This window comes from Mustelus asterias, chromosome 10, assembly GCF_964213995.1.
Source record: "Mustelus asterias chromosome 10, sMusAst1.hap1.1, whole genome shotgun sequence".
NCBI classification, from domain to species: domain Eukaryota; kingdom Metazoa; phylum Chordata; class Chondrichthyes; order Carcharhiniformes; family Triakidae; genus Mustelus; species Mustelus asterias.
Genome location: NC_135810.1, coordinates 105,003,940 through 105,017,830, shown reverse-complemented (window position 1 = coordinate 105,017,830; position 13,891 = coordinate 105,003,940). Strand labels below are relative to the sequence as shown.

Genomic DNA, 13,891 nt, shown 5'->3' with positions numbered 1-13,891 from the left:
CAGAGACTGTTCCAGAGTCTATAGATCCTGGAAGATGACCACCAATGCATCCACCATTTCTCGAGCCACTTCCTTACGTACTCTGGGATATAGATTATCAGGCCCTGGGGATTTATCCACTTCAATCCCATCAATTTTCCCAGCACCATTTCTCTACTAATATTGATCTTCCTCAGTTCTTCCCTCTCACTAAATCCGGCATTCTCCAACATTTCTGGCATCTGATTTGTGTCCTCTTTTATGAAGGCAGAACCAAAGTATGTATTCAGTTGCTCAGCCATTTCTTTGTTCCCTATTATACATTCCCCCGTTTCTGTCTGTAGGGGACCTATATTTGTCTTCACCAACCTCTTTTCACGTATCTCGAGAAATTCTTAATGTCTTTCTTTATGTTCCCTGCAAGTTTATTTTTGTACTGTATTTTCCCCTTCTTAATCAATTCCTTGGTCCTTCACGTTTGTGTGCTGGAAGTTACATATATTAATACGCAGGGTCCTATTCTTTGTAGACAGAAAGAACATGTACACACATTGCGCCCGTTTCAGCTAAACAAAATAAGCGACAACCATTCGTTGACTCATTCCTCATGGGTTATGGGGAAAAGGCAGGAGAGTGGAGATGAGAAAAGTATCAGCCGTGATTGGTGGAGCAGACTCGATGGGCCGAGTGGCCTAATTCTGCTCCTATGTCTTATGGTCTCAGAGAAAGCCCCTGACCAATCAAAGTCAAACTACCTGCTTTAAATTTTAAACAATGCTTGACAGCTAACCATCAAGGCATCTGGTGCATTCCCCATGGTAACACCTCTGTCAACCGGAGTCTATTTGCCAACCAATCAGCACTTTCTTCTCGTACAGTATAAATTGTTGATTTCCCCTTATGTTGGTAATTTTGTGGAATGTTTGGATGAGTGCAAGATGAAAGACTTTGACGTCTCTTTTTTTCAGCAATACTCAAGAATTTGTTTTGACTTGACTGAGTGAAATAGACTTGGTTTACTGCATGTCCTGCTGCTAAGTCCCACCTCTTCAACTCACTGGCTAATGTATTAGAGCCGATAGACACGATGTAAAACAAAACAATAGAAGCTGGTTCAATGCTAATGAGCTAGGCAATTTCTCTGTAAGATTCTCAGGGATTCTGAGTTTTTTTTTGCTTCTAAGGTCCCTCATGTGTATTAAAAGTTCAGTAAGAGTTTTAACAACATCAGGTTAAAGTCCAACAGTTTTATTTGGTAGCAAATGCCATTAGCTTTCGGAGCGCTGCTCCTTCGTCAGATGGAGTGGAAATCTGCTCTCAAACAGGGCAGCCAGAGACACAAAATCAAGTTACAGAATACTGATTAGAATGCGAATCTTTACAGCTACATTTAAAGATACAGACAATGTAAGTGGAGGGAGCATTAGGCACAGGTTAAAGAAATGTGTATTGTCTCCAGACAGGACAGCCAGTGAGATTCTGCAAGTCCAGGAGGCAAGCTGTGGGGGTTACTGATAGTGTGACATGAACCCAAGATCCCGGTTTAGGCTGTCCTCATGTGTGCGGAACTTGGCTATCAGTTTCTGCTCAGCGACTCTGCGCTGTCATGTGTTATTAAAAGTTCCACAGGCCCATGTAGCACAAAACAATCTTTTACATGTAAAAATGTGTTGTACTTTTAAGTATATGTATGTATTTTTGTTTTACTTGTTTAATGTGAAACTTGTTGCTGATACTGAGCAACAAATATGTCAAGACATTGAGATATCTTTGACAGGGACATGCAAATGTCATGGTCAATTTTCAGCTTGGCTTGATAGTTATTTTCACTGATGTCATTGCTGGAAATCCAACTTTATGTAAGTAGTTTTTGCGAAATGGAATCAACAGTTTCAGTGCTGAATCCATCAGCACATTTACACCAAAATGTTACCAGCTGTATTTCACCGAAGGAGATATCTCAAGAAATGTCAATGATGTCTTCCAATATCTTTGATGATGGGTGCAGCTGTTTAGTTGCAATTTTCCTACCAGAGAGGTTTATAGGCCTCAAGTGTGCAGCAGTGTATTTAACAGGACTTTTAAATTAAGCAAAGACAGTGACTTAAGATGGCTGCCACAAATCACGTGACATGTCTGGTATTATAAGATGGTCGGTTTCTGGAAATTTCCAATGTGAATTGCAATTAGTATATCCCAAGGCAAACTTCATTTGGAATTTTACACCTGCTGATGTCAAGAACTGAAACTTGTAACTGGCTGTCAGCATTTGTGTTTCTATAAAGCTATATTTCAGGCAGAGACAAAGTGTATTGGGACAATGGTTATATAGGTGTTGATATGATCTTCCTAGCTCATCACACGGAAGAATGTTCTAATCAGAAGTGATGCCTGGGACATTAAGGGACTAGTCACCTGGGCCATGATACAATAGCCAAGGTCTGTCCAGACATGAGCTAATCGATTACCTTCTGTGGAATACTATTTGAGAAAGAGGTCTTTTATTACAACACTGTGGTTTTTGGACTGTCGTTAAAAAGATGAAGCTTGAAAGCAGAGTAATAAGACCATCTCTTTCTCCCTTCTATTTCAAGTTCAGAATCCCATCTCTGTTACATTGTTGAATCCAGCACTGAGATAGAGATTACCAATCGAAAGGAACCTCAGGGCATTCATTTTTGGAAAAGAAGAATTATGGTTTGAAAGAGACCATTACCAGAAATTGCAGTTTACATCAGCCTCAACCCCACTGGAATTTCAAGATCACTAAAAAATAAGCTGCCTCACACACAAACACCAGCAAAGGAATCAAGAACAGGGAACTCTATTTTTCTCTTATCATTGACTCATAATTTGGCCAAAAGTTAACCTCATCTACTGTATAACGTACAATTGTGTGTGCGTGTTGTGAAGTTCAGGACATGGGTTTACGTTTTTAAATCCCTTTATGTCTTTACCCTGGGTGGGTTCTGGCTCAATAAAAACTAACCCCCTTTGTGATTAAACCCAAGAAAGACCTGGCAGACACAGTTCTTTGCGATCAGCGTGTAAACAATCAAGTGCAGACACCAAATCGACACTTTCGTATTGAAAATTACAAAAAACTTTATTATGACCAATCGAGGATTGGGAAAGAAAGATTGAACTCTGACACGTGTCCTCGGTGGTCGTAGGAAGCAGATAGCTCCATCAGGAGTCCGAGAAGATAAATATTAAATTTGTTAGGTAGACACGAAATATGCATCACCAGCTGTGGATTGATTGTATCAAAATTGATTTTTTTTCCCTACTGCAGTGCAGTGTAGTCCCTGCACAGACAAGAAACTTCCAGATTTGCAGTTTCCTTTTCTTTCATGCTGGATGAAAGTAGTTGTTATCCCATCTTGCGTTGGCTTTCAGTCATTTTGCAAAAACCTCTGTGAGGTAATCCAATCATAGTTCATCAAACAGCAGCTCACTATCTTATCATCTAAAGGAAGTATGTAACTTTTGCTTTGATGTTTCAATGCTTTGCAATGGGGACGACAAGGGCAGGAGGTGGAATTCAAAGCATTCTGCTTCAGGATAATCATCTGGCCTGTATGCAGGAGCGTGGAATTGTGCACTGCATCCACGTCCTCACAAAGTGCAGCAAAACCCCAGGCATCAAAATTTGTTTCTGGCAGTGATGCAAAACAGGCTGTCAATGGATTTAAATATCAAACACTGTGTTGTACAAGAGAGAGATGGTTAACTGTGGGGGGATGTCATTGGACTAGTAATCCTGAGGCTAATGTTCTGAGGCTGTGGGTTCAAATCCCACCACAGCAACTGGCTGAATTAAAATTCAGTTAATAAATCTGGAATTATAAAATAAGAATCTTTCTTTTAAATCGTTAAAAACTCATCTGGTTCCTTAATGCCCTTGAGAGAAGGAAATCTGCAGTTGGTCTGGCCTACATGTGACTCCAGACCCAAACAACGTGGCTGATTTTGAAATGGCCAAACAAGCCACTCACTTCAAGAGCAATTGGGAATGGGCAACAAATGCTGACCTTACCCGCAATATTCTGTTTTCTGCCATCAAATCAATCTGTTATTCAATATCAGTATATTTTCCAGTCCTTTCTCTTCTGCTCTCTAAATATTTCCCCTACAATTTCAATGGCGCACAGCCTTAGCGACAGTTATATGCAATTTTTTTGCTTTAGTAATTCTCTGCACTGCTAAATGAGTTATGAATTCCATTACTGTTTTAATGCCAACCAGTTTCACAACATTTTTCCCTCAGAAAAAGTTAATGTTTTCGTGCGTGTTTCACGCTTGGTATCTAGAGATCTCTCTCTTACGTGGGAGGTTTTTAAGAGTTACAGTGAACAGTATTGGTCCACAAATGCAGTTGAAGTTATCTCCTGTTCTAGTAGAAAGAAAACAAAACTTCATATTTTCTTAGTTTTTCCAGGACTAACAGCAGTTTTAGGATGTCTTGTTGGACAGGGGATGGCGTCCCTGCCTCAGACCATAAGACACAGGAGCAGAACTAGGCCGCTCGGCCCATCGACTTTGCTCTGCCATCCAATCATGGCTGATATTTTTCTCATCCCCTTCGCCTGCCTTTTCCCTGTAGCCCCTGATCCCCCTATTAACCAAGAGCCTATCTATCTCTGTCTTAAAGACACTCAATGACTTGGCCTCCATAGCCTTCTGTGGCAAAGAGTTCCACAGATTCGCCATTCTCTGGCTGAAGAAATTCCTCCTCATCTCTGTTTTAAAGGATCATCCTTTAGCCCGAGGTTGTGCCCTCTGGTTCTAGTTTTTCCTACTAGAGGAAACATCCTCTCCACGTCCACTCTATCCAGACCTCGCAGTATCCTGTACATTTCATTAAAATTTCTCTCTCTCTCCCTCTCCCCTCCTCATCCTTCTAAACTCCAATGAGTACAGACCCAGAGTCCTCAACCATTCCCCATATGGCAAGCTCTTCATTCCAGGGATCAGAGAGCTGGAAGCTCCAGGCCGAGTCCCACTCTAGGGTTTAATGGCCTCAGAAGGCGCACTCAATGCTTCCAAACAAGTTGATGGACCAGTCAATCCTTCAACTACACTTATGGCAGGCAGTAAGAATGGGAGAGTCACCTAAGCAGCCTTTCTTCATTAATGCTCCTCAAGTTGTAGCCTCTGATGAACCATTGATAATTCTTGCTGCAATTTATCATCTTACTGACACAAAGAACTAGACTATGTTTTACACAAAAAAGTGGATCAGGGAGCCTAGAACCTGTTTATTTCATGCTTAAACCACTGAAATTAACAATGTTCTTGATTTATTTTTGACTCCCATTGTCATGGACCCTAGGGAACTGCAGACCCCGATCCCCCTATGGGACCTCACGGAGTACAAAGTGGCTCTTTCATTTCCACATTAAAACACTAACAGCAGTTCAAAAATATTTTATTGTCCTTAACAATGTGCAAATTCTTTCTGCAAGTGTCGATATGGATTTAATTAAACAAAACCACCACCACAAGTTTTTTTTAAAAACCTACATGTTAGGATCTGAACTTGTACGCATTTCTTAATACTGCCAAGATAGGCAACCCGATTACGAGGCGGTTACGACACACACACATTCTTATCACCAAAAGCAATTTCCCTCCCATCCTGACAACTGCAACATTTGCTTTCACTTGAAGCAGCTAAATTAAAGATTTTATTTTCTTAAACACATCAGCACTGATTAAGAAAATACCAGAAAAGGGACGTGCACGTTTCAAAATGTGGACCAACCCCTGCTTAGTACCATGGTCCTGGTGACAAAACTTTGGGAGTAAATTGTATAAAATAAAAAAGTGCAAACATACAGATGCCCCTTCACTCACCCACAAACTGCGTTTCATTAAGGTGCTTTTGCATTCCAAAAAAAAAGAAAAATCGGATAACTAGAAACAACCTTTATTCACTTTATAAAAATACATTCACAAAAAGAATTACCTCAATTTAAGAAATAAAGCCAGCAGCAAGATTTGGTGCATTACAATAATCGACCAGCGATTATGAACATGTCATCATCCTTTAGAACAGGATGCTTAAGAAATCCATGCCCTTTGTCATGTTTATACAAATTAATTCAAAGGTTAGAGAACATTAGGAAGATTCCCAGGACTGCTTAGCCAGCATCATGGCACGTTTCAACTGTTCATAAGTGACAAACATCACCACATTCCAGGACCCCAGGCGCAGGAAGGACGGCATAAACCTGTTGTAGAATAAAATAGTCAGTGATCAACTGAAAAAGAAAAGAAAACTCCCAAAAAAAAATTAGTGTCACATTAACACTGCAATGAAGTTTCTGTGAAAATCCCCTGTGAAAAAGTCGCCACACTCCTGCGCCTGTTCGGGTACACAGAGAATTTAGCATGGCCAATGCACCTAACCAGCATGTCTTTCAGACTGTGGAAGGAAACCCACGCAGACAATGTGCAGGCTCCCACAGACAGTGACCCAAGCGGGGAAATTGAACCTGGGTCCCTGGCGCTGTGAGGCAGCAGTGCTAACCACTGAGCCACCTCATCTATCCTAGAAAGCAGACTTGGATACAAGCAATTGGATATGGAATATGAGGAGTTATGAAGCAAAGTTCTGGGTTCAAGTGGATAGAATCAGTGACTGTTCATCTGACAGCAAAGAGATCACTCATGAGTTAGGGAGGTAAAGAGTGTGACTATGTGTAAAAAGGACAGATACTATCTGAAATGAATCAAACAGGGAGGCTGGATATCAAAAACTGAAGGAAACAATCCGTGGATCTCAGAAGGGAGAATAAAGTCAGTTATGGGGTGGCAGTCAGAAAAAGGCTCAATGGACAATGATTGGGATTAGGGTGGGAATAGGATAGCCCTGGAGGAAAAAAAGTCGTTGGCCAAGTTGGTGTGGGAGCCAAGAGACATGCTATATTTATAGGTTGATGCGAAAATGGTACAAGACTTCATGGGATTTCAATCCCAATGTCTGCCTATTATCCAGGTTGAATAAATGTTGAAAATAAATAAGTTACCCTTTGTAGAAAGCTGTGAAACCCTCCTTTGTCAACATGATCAAGGAACAGTTCAAGGCACTTCTATACTGGCCAGGGGGAGAGTTCATGTATCTGGTCTTCACAACATCGACGGGTGAAGCTACAATGGTCGTGCAGAATCCAGCACCAAAGGCAGCACAGAAGTGACATGGAAGGTTATCTGCAAATAAAATCTTAAATTATGTTGTGCTATTAAAGTAAATAAGTTTCAGCCTTTATATATTTGTCAAGGGGTGTCACTTACCAGTCAGAAGATTATATTTTATCAGTGCATCCTTGATCAGATCGTAAGTCACCAGTTCTGAACAGTTGACGACAGAATTGCGAACAATATTTGGTAAAGTACCTGCCAAACCAACAAATGCTTTAGTGGTACCTGGATTGGCCTTTTCTCAATTCTGTAACATGACTTCACTGGGAAGTTCATTCAGCCCATGCTGAAATCATATTAAAACAGCCATTTAACTGATAAAGAAATGAAACTGCATACATATTTATAAAGCAATTAAAAGTTGCACGTTATCTTCAGGAATCCAACAGTAAATGTGGGAGAGGGGTCACAAGCTTGGTAGTGAAACTGGTCCTCCCTTGCTGCCAGGATTCTCCAATCTCCCTACAGTGAATGGAGATTTGGCTAAGCGTCAAATTCTCCATCCACACTACCAGTGGCAGTGGGGTGTGAATGGCAGAGAATTCCAGCCATAATCTCAGAAGAGGAGACCAGACCCATAAAGCATTTCCAGCATTGCTGTAGTTATTTCCGATTTCCAACATAGTACTTTGCTCTCTCAATCTAGGAATTCATCCCATATTTTGCCCGCACTCTTACATCAACTCAGACAGTGGTTCCCAAAGGGTGCGGCGCGCCTCACTGGTGCGGCGAGAGAGGATGGCAAGTGTGGCGGGAAGATTCAAGGACAATCAAAGAAACATTTAAACATGGATTAGATATTTTTCCAAAGTGAGAGCAAGAGCATCATGTGATGCATTGTTTTATACTTTCTGGATGTCCCATGATCATATTGTAAAGTAGTTGTGTTCTATGTTATGAATCAAGCACTGCTAGGAGTTGTTTTTGAATCTATTTCTTATCAATAAAAAAATTTGGTGTGGCGCGAGCAAATTTTTATTCCGAAAGTGCAGCCCAGTGAAAAAAAAAAGTTTGGGAGTCAACTGCTTTACCCCCCCCCGCCCCCTCCAAGGGAGTAAAGAGAGAGAGGAGGAGGAGGAGAAAACAAAGCAGAGCTTCTCATTAGAGAATTTAGTCACTTCAGGTGACCATTCGGACTGGCTGGTACACACCAATAACGGGCCCCAGAGTTCCCATTTTAATCTTCAGTGCTAAATAGCACAACTATCCAGCACATGGAGGTCGTGTGGTGCAGTGGATAAATCCCTGCCTCTGTCCAGAAGTAAGGAGTCTAACAACACCAGGTTAAAGTCCAACAGGTTTATTTGGTAGCAAACGCCACTAGCTTTCGGAGCGCTGCCCCTTCGTCAGATGGAGTAGAGATCTGCAGATTTCCACTCCATCTGACGAAGGAGCAGCGCTCCGAAAGCTAGTGGCGTTTGCTACCAAATAAACCTGTTGGACTTTAACCTGGTGTTGTTAGACTCCTTACTGTGTTTACCCCAGTCCAACGCCGGCATTTCCACACTCTATCCAGAAGTTCAGGGTTCATGTCCCGCCCCAGGACTTGATGGTCAAGGAAGGTGCGTTCATAACACGGTCAAACAGATGGAATGCGTCAACCTGCTGATCTTTCAAAACATGCCACTGGCAGGCAGCAAGAGTGGGAGAGACTCCTGGTCAGCCCCGCTTAACGTGGAGTGGCACCTCTCAAGATACATTCCCCTGGCGACGCGTTCCAGGAATTACTAGCTAGGGAAACAGACAAAAGTCCACCTTAGGTGTGGGAAGAGAATTGGACTCCACCACATTGATAATTGTGTGAAATGCAGACTAGTCAATAGCTCAGCAAATTGATTCAAAAAAATTGATAATTATTGACGAGACAGTCACTGACCTTTCCATAATCCGGGAAGTCCTTCCTCCTTAGCGATTTTTCTGTAGGCATCAATAGTCCCAGTGTATCTCTTACTCACACCAGTTAGGTTCAATTGTGCTTGAAACCTTACTTTTACCACGTCTGTTGGCTGAGCCATGGTGACTGCCATAGCACCTGTTGTACATCCAGCAAGCAAACGGTTACCAATGGTAATGGCTGCAACAAAAAAAAAGCAAAGAGATTAGAGTACAGAGTGGAGGAAATGGAAATCACTTCCAAGGTCAATGGGGCAAAGCTGTGCATTGAGTGCACGCAAAGGGGAAAGGTTAATCAGATATGGGAAACAGGTGCATTGGACCTAGTTACTTGCACGGAGGAAAAATACTGTGCTGTAGCTTGGAATTATAGATTCGTACGGTGGAGTCGGGGAGTGGGGGGCGGGGGGTGATTGTGGTGCAGTCTCTCTGAAAAGAAAGAATTATCCAAACAGTGTCCCCTGTCCTCCATAGCCTTGTAAATTTCTTTCAAAGCTGCAACCAAATACCTTTTGAAATTTAACACCAGGTTAGCTTTCATCACCTTTTCAAGGTGCACATTCCAGATCATAATTCGCACAGGTATAACCCCCCCCAGAGCTTCTGCCAATCACTTCAATCCAGGATTACTGTCTCTCCTTTTGGATAAAACATTTTCTTCCCATTGACTATCAATATTTCTCAATTTCGAACATCAAATTCGCCAGTAAACTGCTTTGCTCGAAAGGGAGACAGTTCCAATGTCTGTAATCTCACCTGAACCAAAGTCTGGAGTCTGATGATGCAGCTGTATAGAACGCTGGTTAGGCCACATTTGGAGTACTGCGTCCAGTTCTGGCCGCCGCACTACCAGAAGGAGGTGGAGGCGTTAGAGAGAGTGCAGAGAAGGTTTACCAGGATGTTGCCTGGTATGGAGGGTCTTAGCTATGAGGAGAGATTGGGTAGACTGGGGTTGTTCTCCTTGGAAAGACGGAGAATGAGGGGAGATCTAATAGAGGTGTACAAGATTATGAAGGGGATAGATAGGGTGAACAGTGGGAAGCTTTTTCCCAGGTCGGAGGTGACGATCACGAGGGGTCACGGGCTCAAGCTGAGAGGGGCAAAGTATAACTCAGATATCAGAGGGACGTTTTTTTTTACACAGAGGGTGGTGGGGGCCTGGAATGCGCTGCCAAGTAGGGTGGTGGAGGCAGGCACGCTGACATCGTTTAAGACTTACCTGGATAGTCACATGAGCAGCCTGGGAATGGAGGGATACAAACGATTGGTCTAGTTGGACCAAGGAGCGGCACAGGCTTGGAGGGCCGAAGGGCCTGTTTCCTGTGCTGTACTGTTCTTTGTTCTTTGTCTCATCCTCGTTACCAATCTGATCTGCACTTTCTTGAAAACTTTATGGTGCCTCAAATTGGACACTATTATCGAGACCTAACCAATGATAAAGCTTTTCTATTCAGTATCTTTATAAAGCAAGGATCTTGTATACTTCAAGAATCATAGAAATCGGCCCATCGAGTCTGCACCAACCACAATCCCACTCAGGCCTTATCCCCATAACCCCATGCATTTACCCTGCTAATCCCCCTGATACTAGGGTCAATTTATCATGGCCAATCCACCTACCCCTCATCTTTGGACTGTGGGAGGAAACCGGAGCACCCGAGGAAACCCACGCAGACATGGGGAGAATGTGCAAACTCCACAGTGACCCAAGCCGGGAATCAAACCCAGGTCCCTGGCACTGAGGCAGCAGTGCCTGCTGTGCCACCCTACCTTAACAACTCACCTGGCCACCAAGGTGTGTGTGAACAGAGGGCTCTGCTCCTGCACATCCTTTAAAATTGCCCCATTTAATTTCTATTTCCTTGCCTTCTAAAGTGCACCACCTCACTTCATGACTCAATTTGTTTCAATAATCTATGTCCTCCTGAAGTCTGCTCCGATCCTTCTCACTTGTTTACTACTTTGCGTGTCCAATAAATGATGCGAGTGTGTAGATGGAGTTGGAAGCAGTTTTTTGTGCGCTTCATTTTTAGCCTGCAGTAGCGGCAATGCTAATAAAAAGGGGGCCAAATATACAAGTCTCTCCATCAGTAAGTCCTCCAATGTGCCTCCTCGTGATGACACATGGAAACTCAGTGTCTTGAGACCTCAGGCTAAAGCTTCAGAGGACAGCAACTTCTGCAACCAAGCCAGTGCCAAAATGCTTTGCATTCCTTTGGACAATGAGAAGTTGGCAGGGGGCGGGGGGGGGGGGGGGGGGGGGAGAGAGAATCTGACATTTGGCAAGCCCAAAGTTTCCACGTTTTATGTTCAGATATGTGTTCCAGAGAGTACACCTCAATTTCACTTCACAGCTCTATCACATCATAGAGTTAGAGGTTTACAGCATGGAAACAGGCCCTTAGGCTCAACTTGTCCATGCCACCCAGTATTTAGCATTAAGCTGGTCCCAATTGCCAATATCCCTCTATACCAATCTTACCCATGCAACTGTCTAAATGCTTTTTAAAAAGACAAAAATTGTACCCACCTCTACTACTACCCTGGCAGCTCATTCCAGACACTCACCACCCTCTGAAAAAAATTGCCCCTCTTCCCCTTAACCCTATGCCCTCTAGCTTTAGACTCCCCTACCTTTGGGAAAAGATGTTGACTATATCTATCGTATCTATGCCCCTCATTATTTTATAGACCTCTATAAGATCACCCCAAAGCCTCCAATCCCCCAGGGGAACAAAATCCCAGTATATCCAGCCTCTCCTTATAACTCAAACCATCAAGTTCCAGTAACATCCTAGTAAATCTTTTCTGCACTCTTTCTAGTTTAATAATACCCTTTCTATAATAGGGTGACCAGAACTGTACACAGTATTCCAAGTGTGGCCTTACCAATGTCTTGTACAACTTCAACAAGACGTCCCAACCCCTGTATTCAATGTTCTGACCAATGAAACCAAACCTAAACATCACTTAAGCTCACTGCACAGCTCGATTGATGGAGATTAATGGGTACTATGTGGGGGGTGTCCCAACAATGGGAGACACCGTCATGTCCCACTATTAGCCAGCACCCATCTCAAGTAGGTCAGAATCCCCCAATCAGCAAGATGCTGACCCACAACAGTCAGAGCCACCTGCTTCAATGGGTGCTCGAAACTTAAGTGGATGGAACCCATCGCACCAGGCAAAAATGACAACTCTGACTGGCAAGCTGGAACATCAGGAACATGTGCGTGGCGCTAACAGATGACAGAGCTGGGTTGATAACATGTGCAAGACAGCCATGATTGCATGGAACTTGTAGGCATGATCTACCACTTTGGATGTTCAGCCCATGAAGAGACCAGGTCTACTTGAGTGTTCACTTGGCATGGGAGCAGCTCAAGGCTGAGCAAGATGTAGGATTCTTTGGAAAGATAATGATGCCAGGGAGGTCATCACCAATTGGAACATAGGAGCAGGAGCAGGCCCTAGTACTGAGCCTACTCCACCATTCAATAAAATCAAGGCTGATCTGGTTGCAGTCTCAATTCCGCTTTGCCACCTACCTCCCATTCCACTCAACAGGCTTGTCTGTTAAAAATCTGTCTAACTCAGCCTTGAATAAGTTTAATGACCCGGCTCCCGCTACATTCTGGGAGAAAAGAATTCCACAGAGTAACAGCCCTCGAGAAAACCTCAACTCAAGTCTTAAATGGTAGCGCTTTTATCCTTAAACAATGTGTTCCTAATTCTAGCCTTTCCAGGAATGCGAACATCATCCTGGTATCTACTCTGTCAATGTAGATCCCCTCTCATTCCTCCAAACGGTTGGAGAGATGGGTAAAACAAGTTGTACTCAAGAACACGAACAGAGGATGTTCTAGACCAGCACTGTTCAAAGTTCAGCCTGTAGGCCGGATGCCTCCCTTACACAGCTCCCGGCACCAGTTTTCAAACTCCCAGTCAAAGGGGGAGTTTCAACGTAAGATTCTTCATGAAGCTGTTTCTCCAATCACAGACTGTTTCCCTCCTATTTGCCTCACAGTCTCCGATTGGAGGAGCATTGGGGTGTGTGCAGAGGACTGCCAGGCCAAGGGAAGCAAAACAACAGCAGGGCTGGCGCTTGGGGGAGCCAGGTATATTAGGCCCAGACCGGCCTGATGATGCCACAATGTGTGGATGCGTGAGCGAGAAACTGAATGAGAGTCTGCCAGCAACACATGCCACCCTCTCAATTATTTAATTTAGACCATAAGACATAGGAGCAGAATTAGGCCACTCAGCCCATCGAGTCTGCTCTGCCATTCAATCATGGCTGATATTTTTCTCATCCCCATTCTCCTGCCTTTTCCCCATAACCCCGGATCCCCTTATTAATCAAGAACTTATCTATCCCTGTCTTAAAGACACTCAATGAACTGGCCTTCACTGCCTTCTGTGGCAAAGAGTTTCACAGATTCACCACTCTCTGGCTGAAGAAATTCCTCCTCATCTCTGTTTTAAAGGATTGTCCCTTTAGCCTGAAGTTGTGCCCTTTGGTTCTACTTTTTCCTACTAGTGAAAACATTCTCTCCACATCCACTCTATCCAGGCCTCGCAGTATCCAGCAAGTTTCAATAAGATTCCCCCCTCATCCTTCTAAGCTCCAACGAGTACAGACCCAGAAACTGGCCCTCCTGCTCTGCTGGAGGAGCTACCCTAAGAGGAACAATATGCATTCTATCTATGTCTATGCAGCGAGACATAGATAGAATGCAAGACTGGGCGGAGAAGTGGCAGATGGACTTCAACCCGGATAAGTGTGTAGTGATCCATTTTGGCAGATCCAATG

At 43.4% G+C, this 13,891-nt stretch overlaps 1 protein-coding gene across 1 annotated transcript in view; it reads right to left on the bottom strand.

Annotated features, from left to right (window-relative positions):
- Positions 1–5,895: 5,895 nt before the first annotated feature.
- Positions 5,896–13,891, bottom strand: part of LOC144499832 (dicarboxylate carrier UCP2-like) — a 29,899-nt gene continuing 21,903 nt past the window's right edge. The window contains exons 4-7 of the mRNA XM_078222362.1: positions 9,062–9,259; positions 7,279–7,380; positions 7,014–7,194; positions 5,896–6,215 (exon numbers count right to left, since the gene is read on the bottom strand). Coding sequence (XP_078078488.1) covers positions 6,104–6,215; positions 7,014–7,194; positions 7,279–7,380; positions 9,062–9,259 — 593 coding nt within the window. The 3' untranslated portion in view covers positions 5,896–6,103. The remainder of the gene's footprint in view (positions 6,216–7,013; positions 7,195–7,278; positions 7,381–9,061; positions 9,260–13,891) is intronic.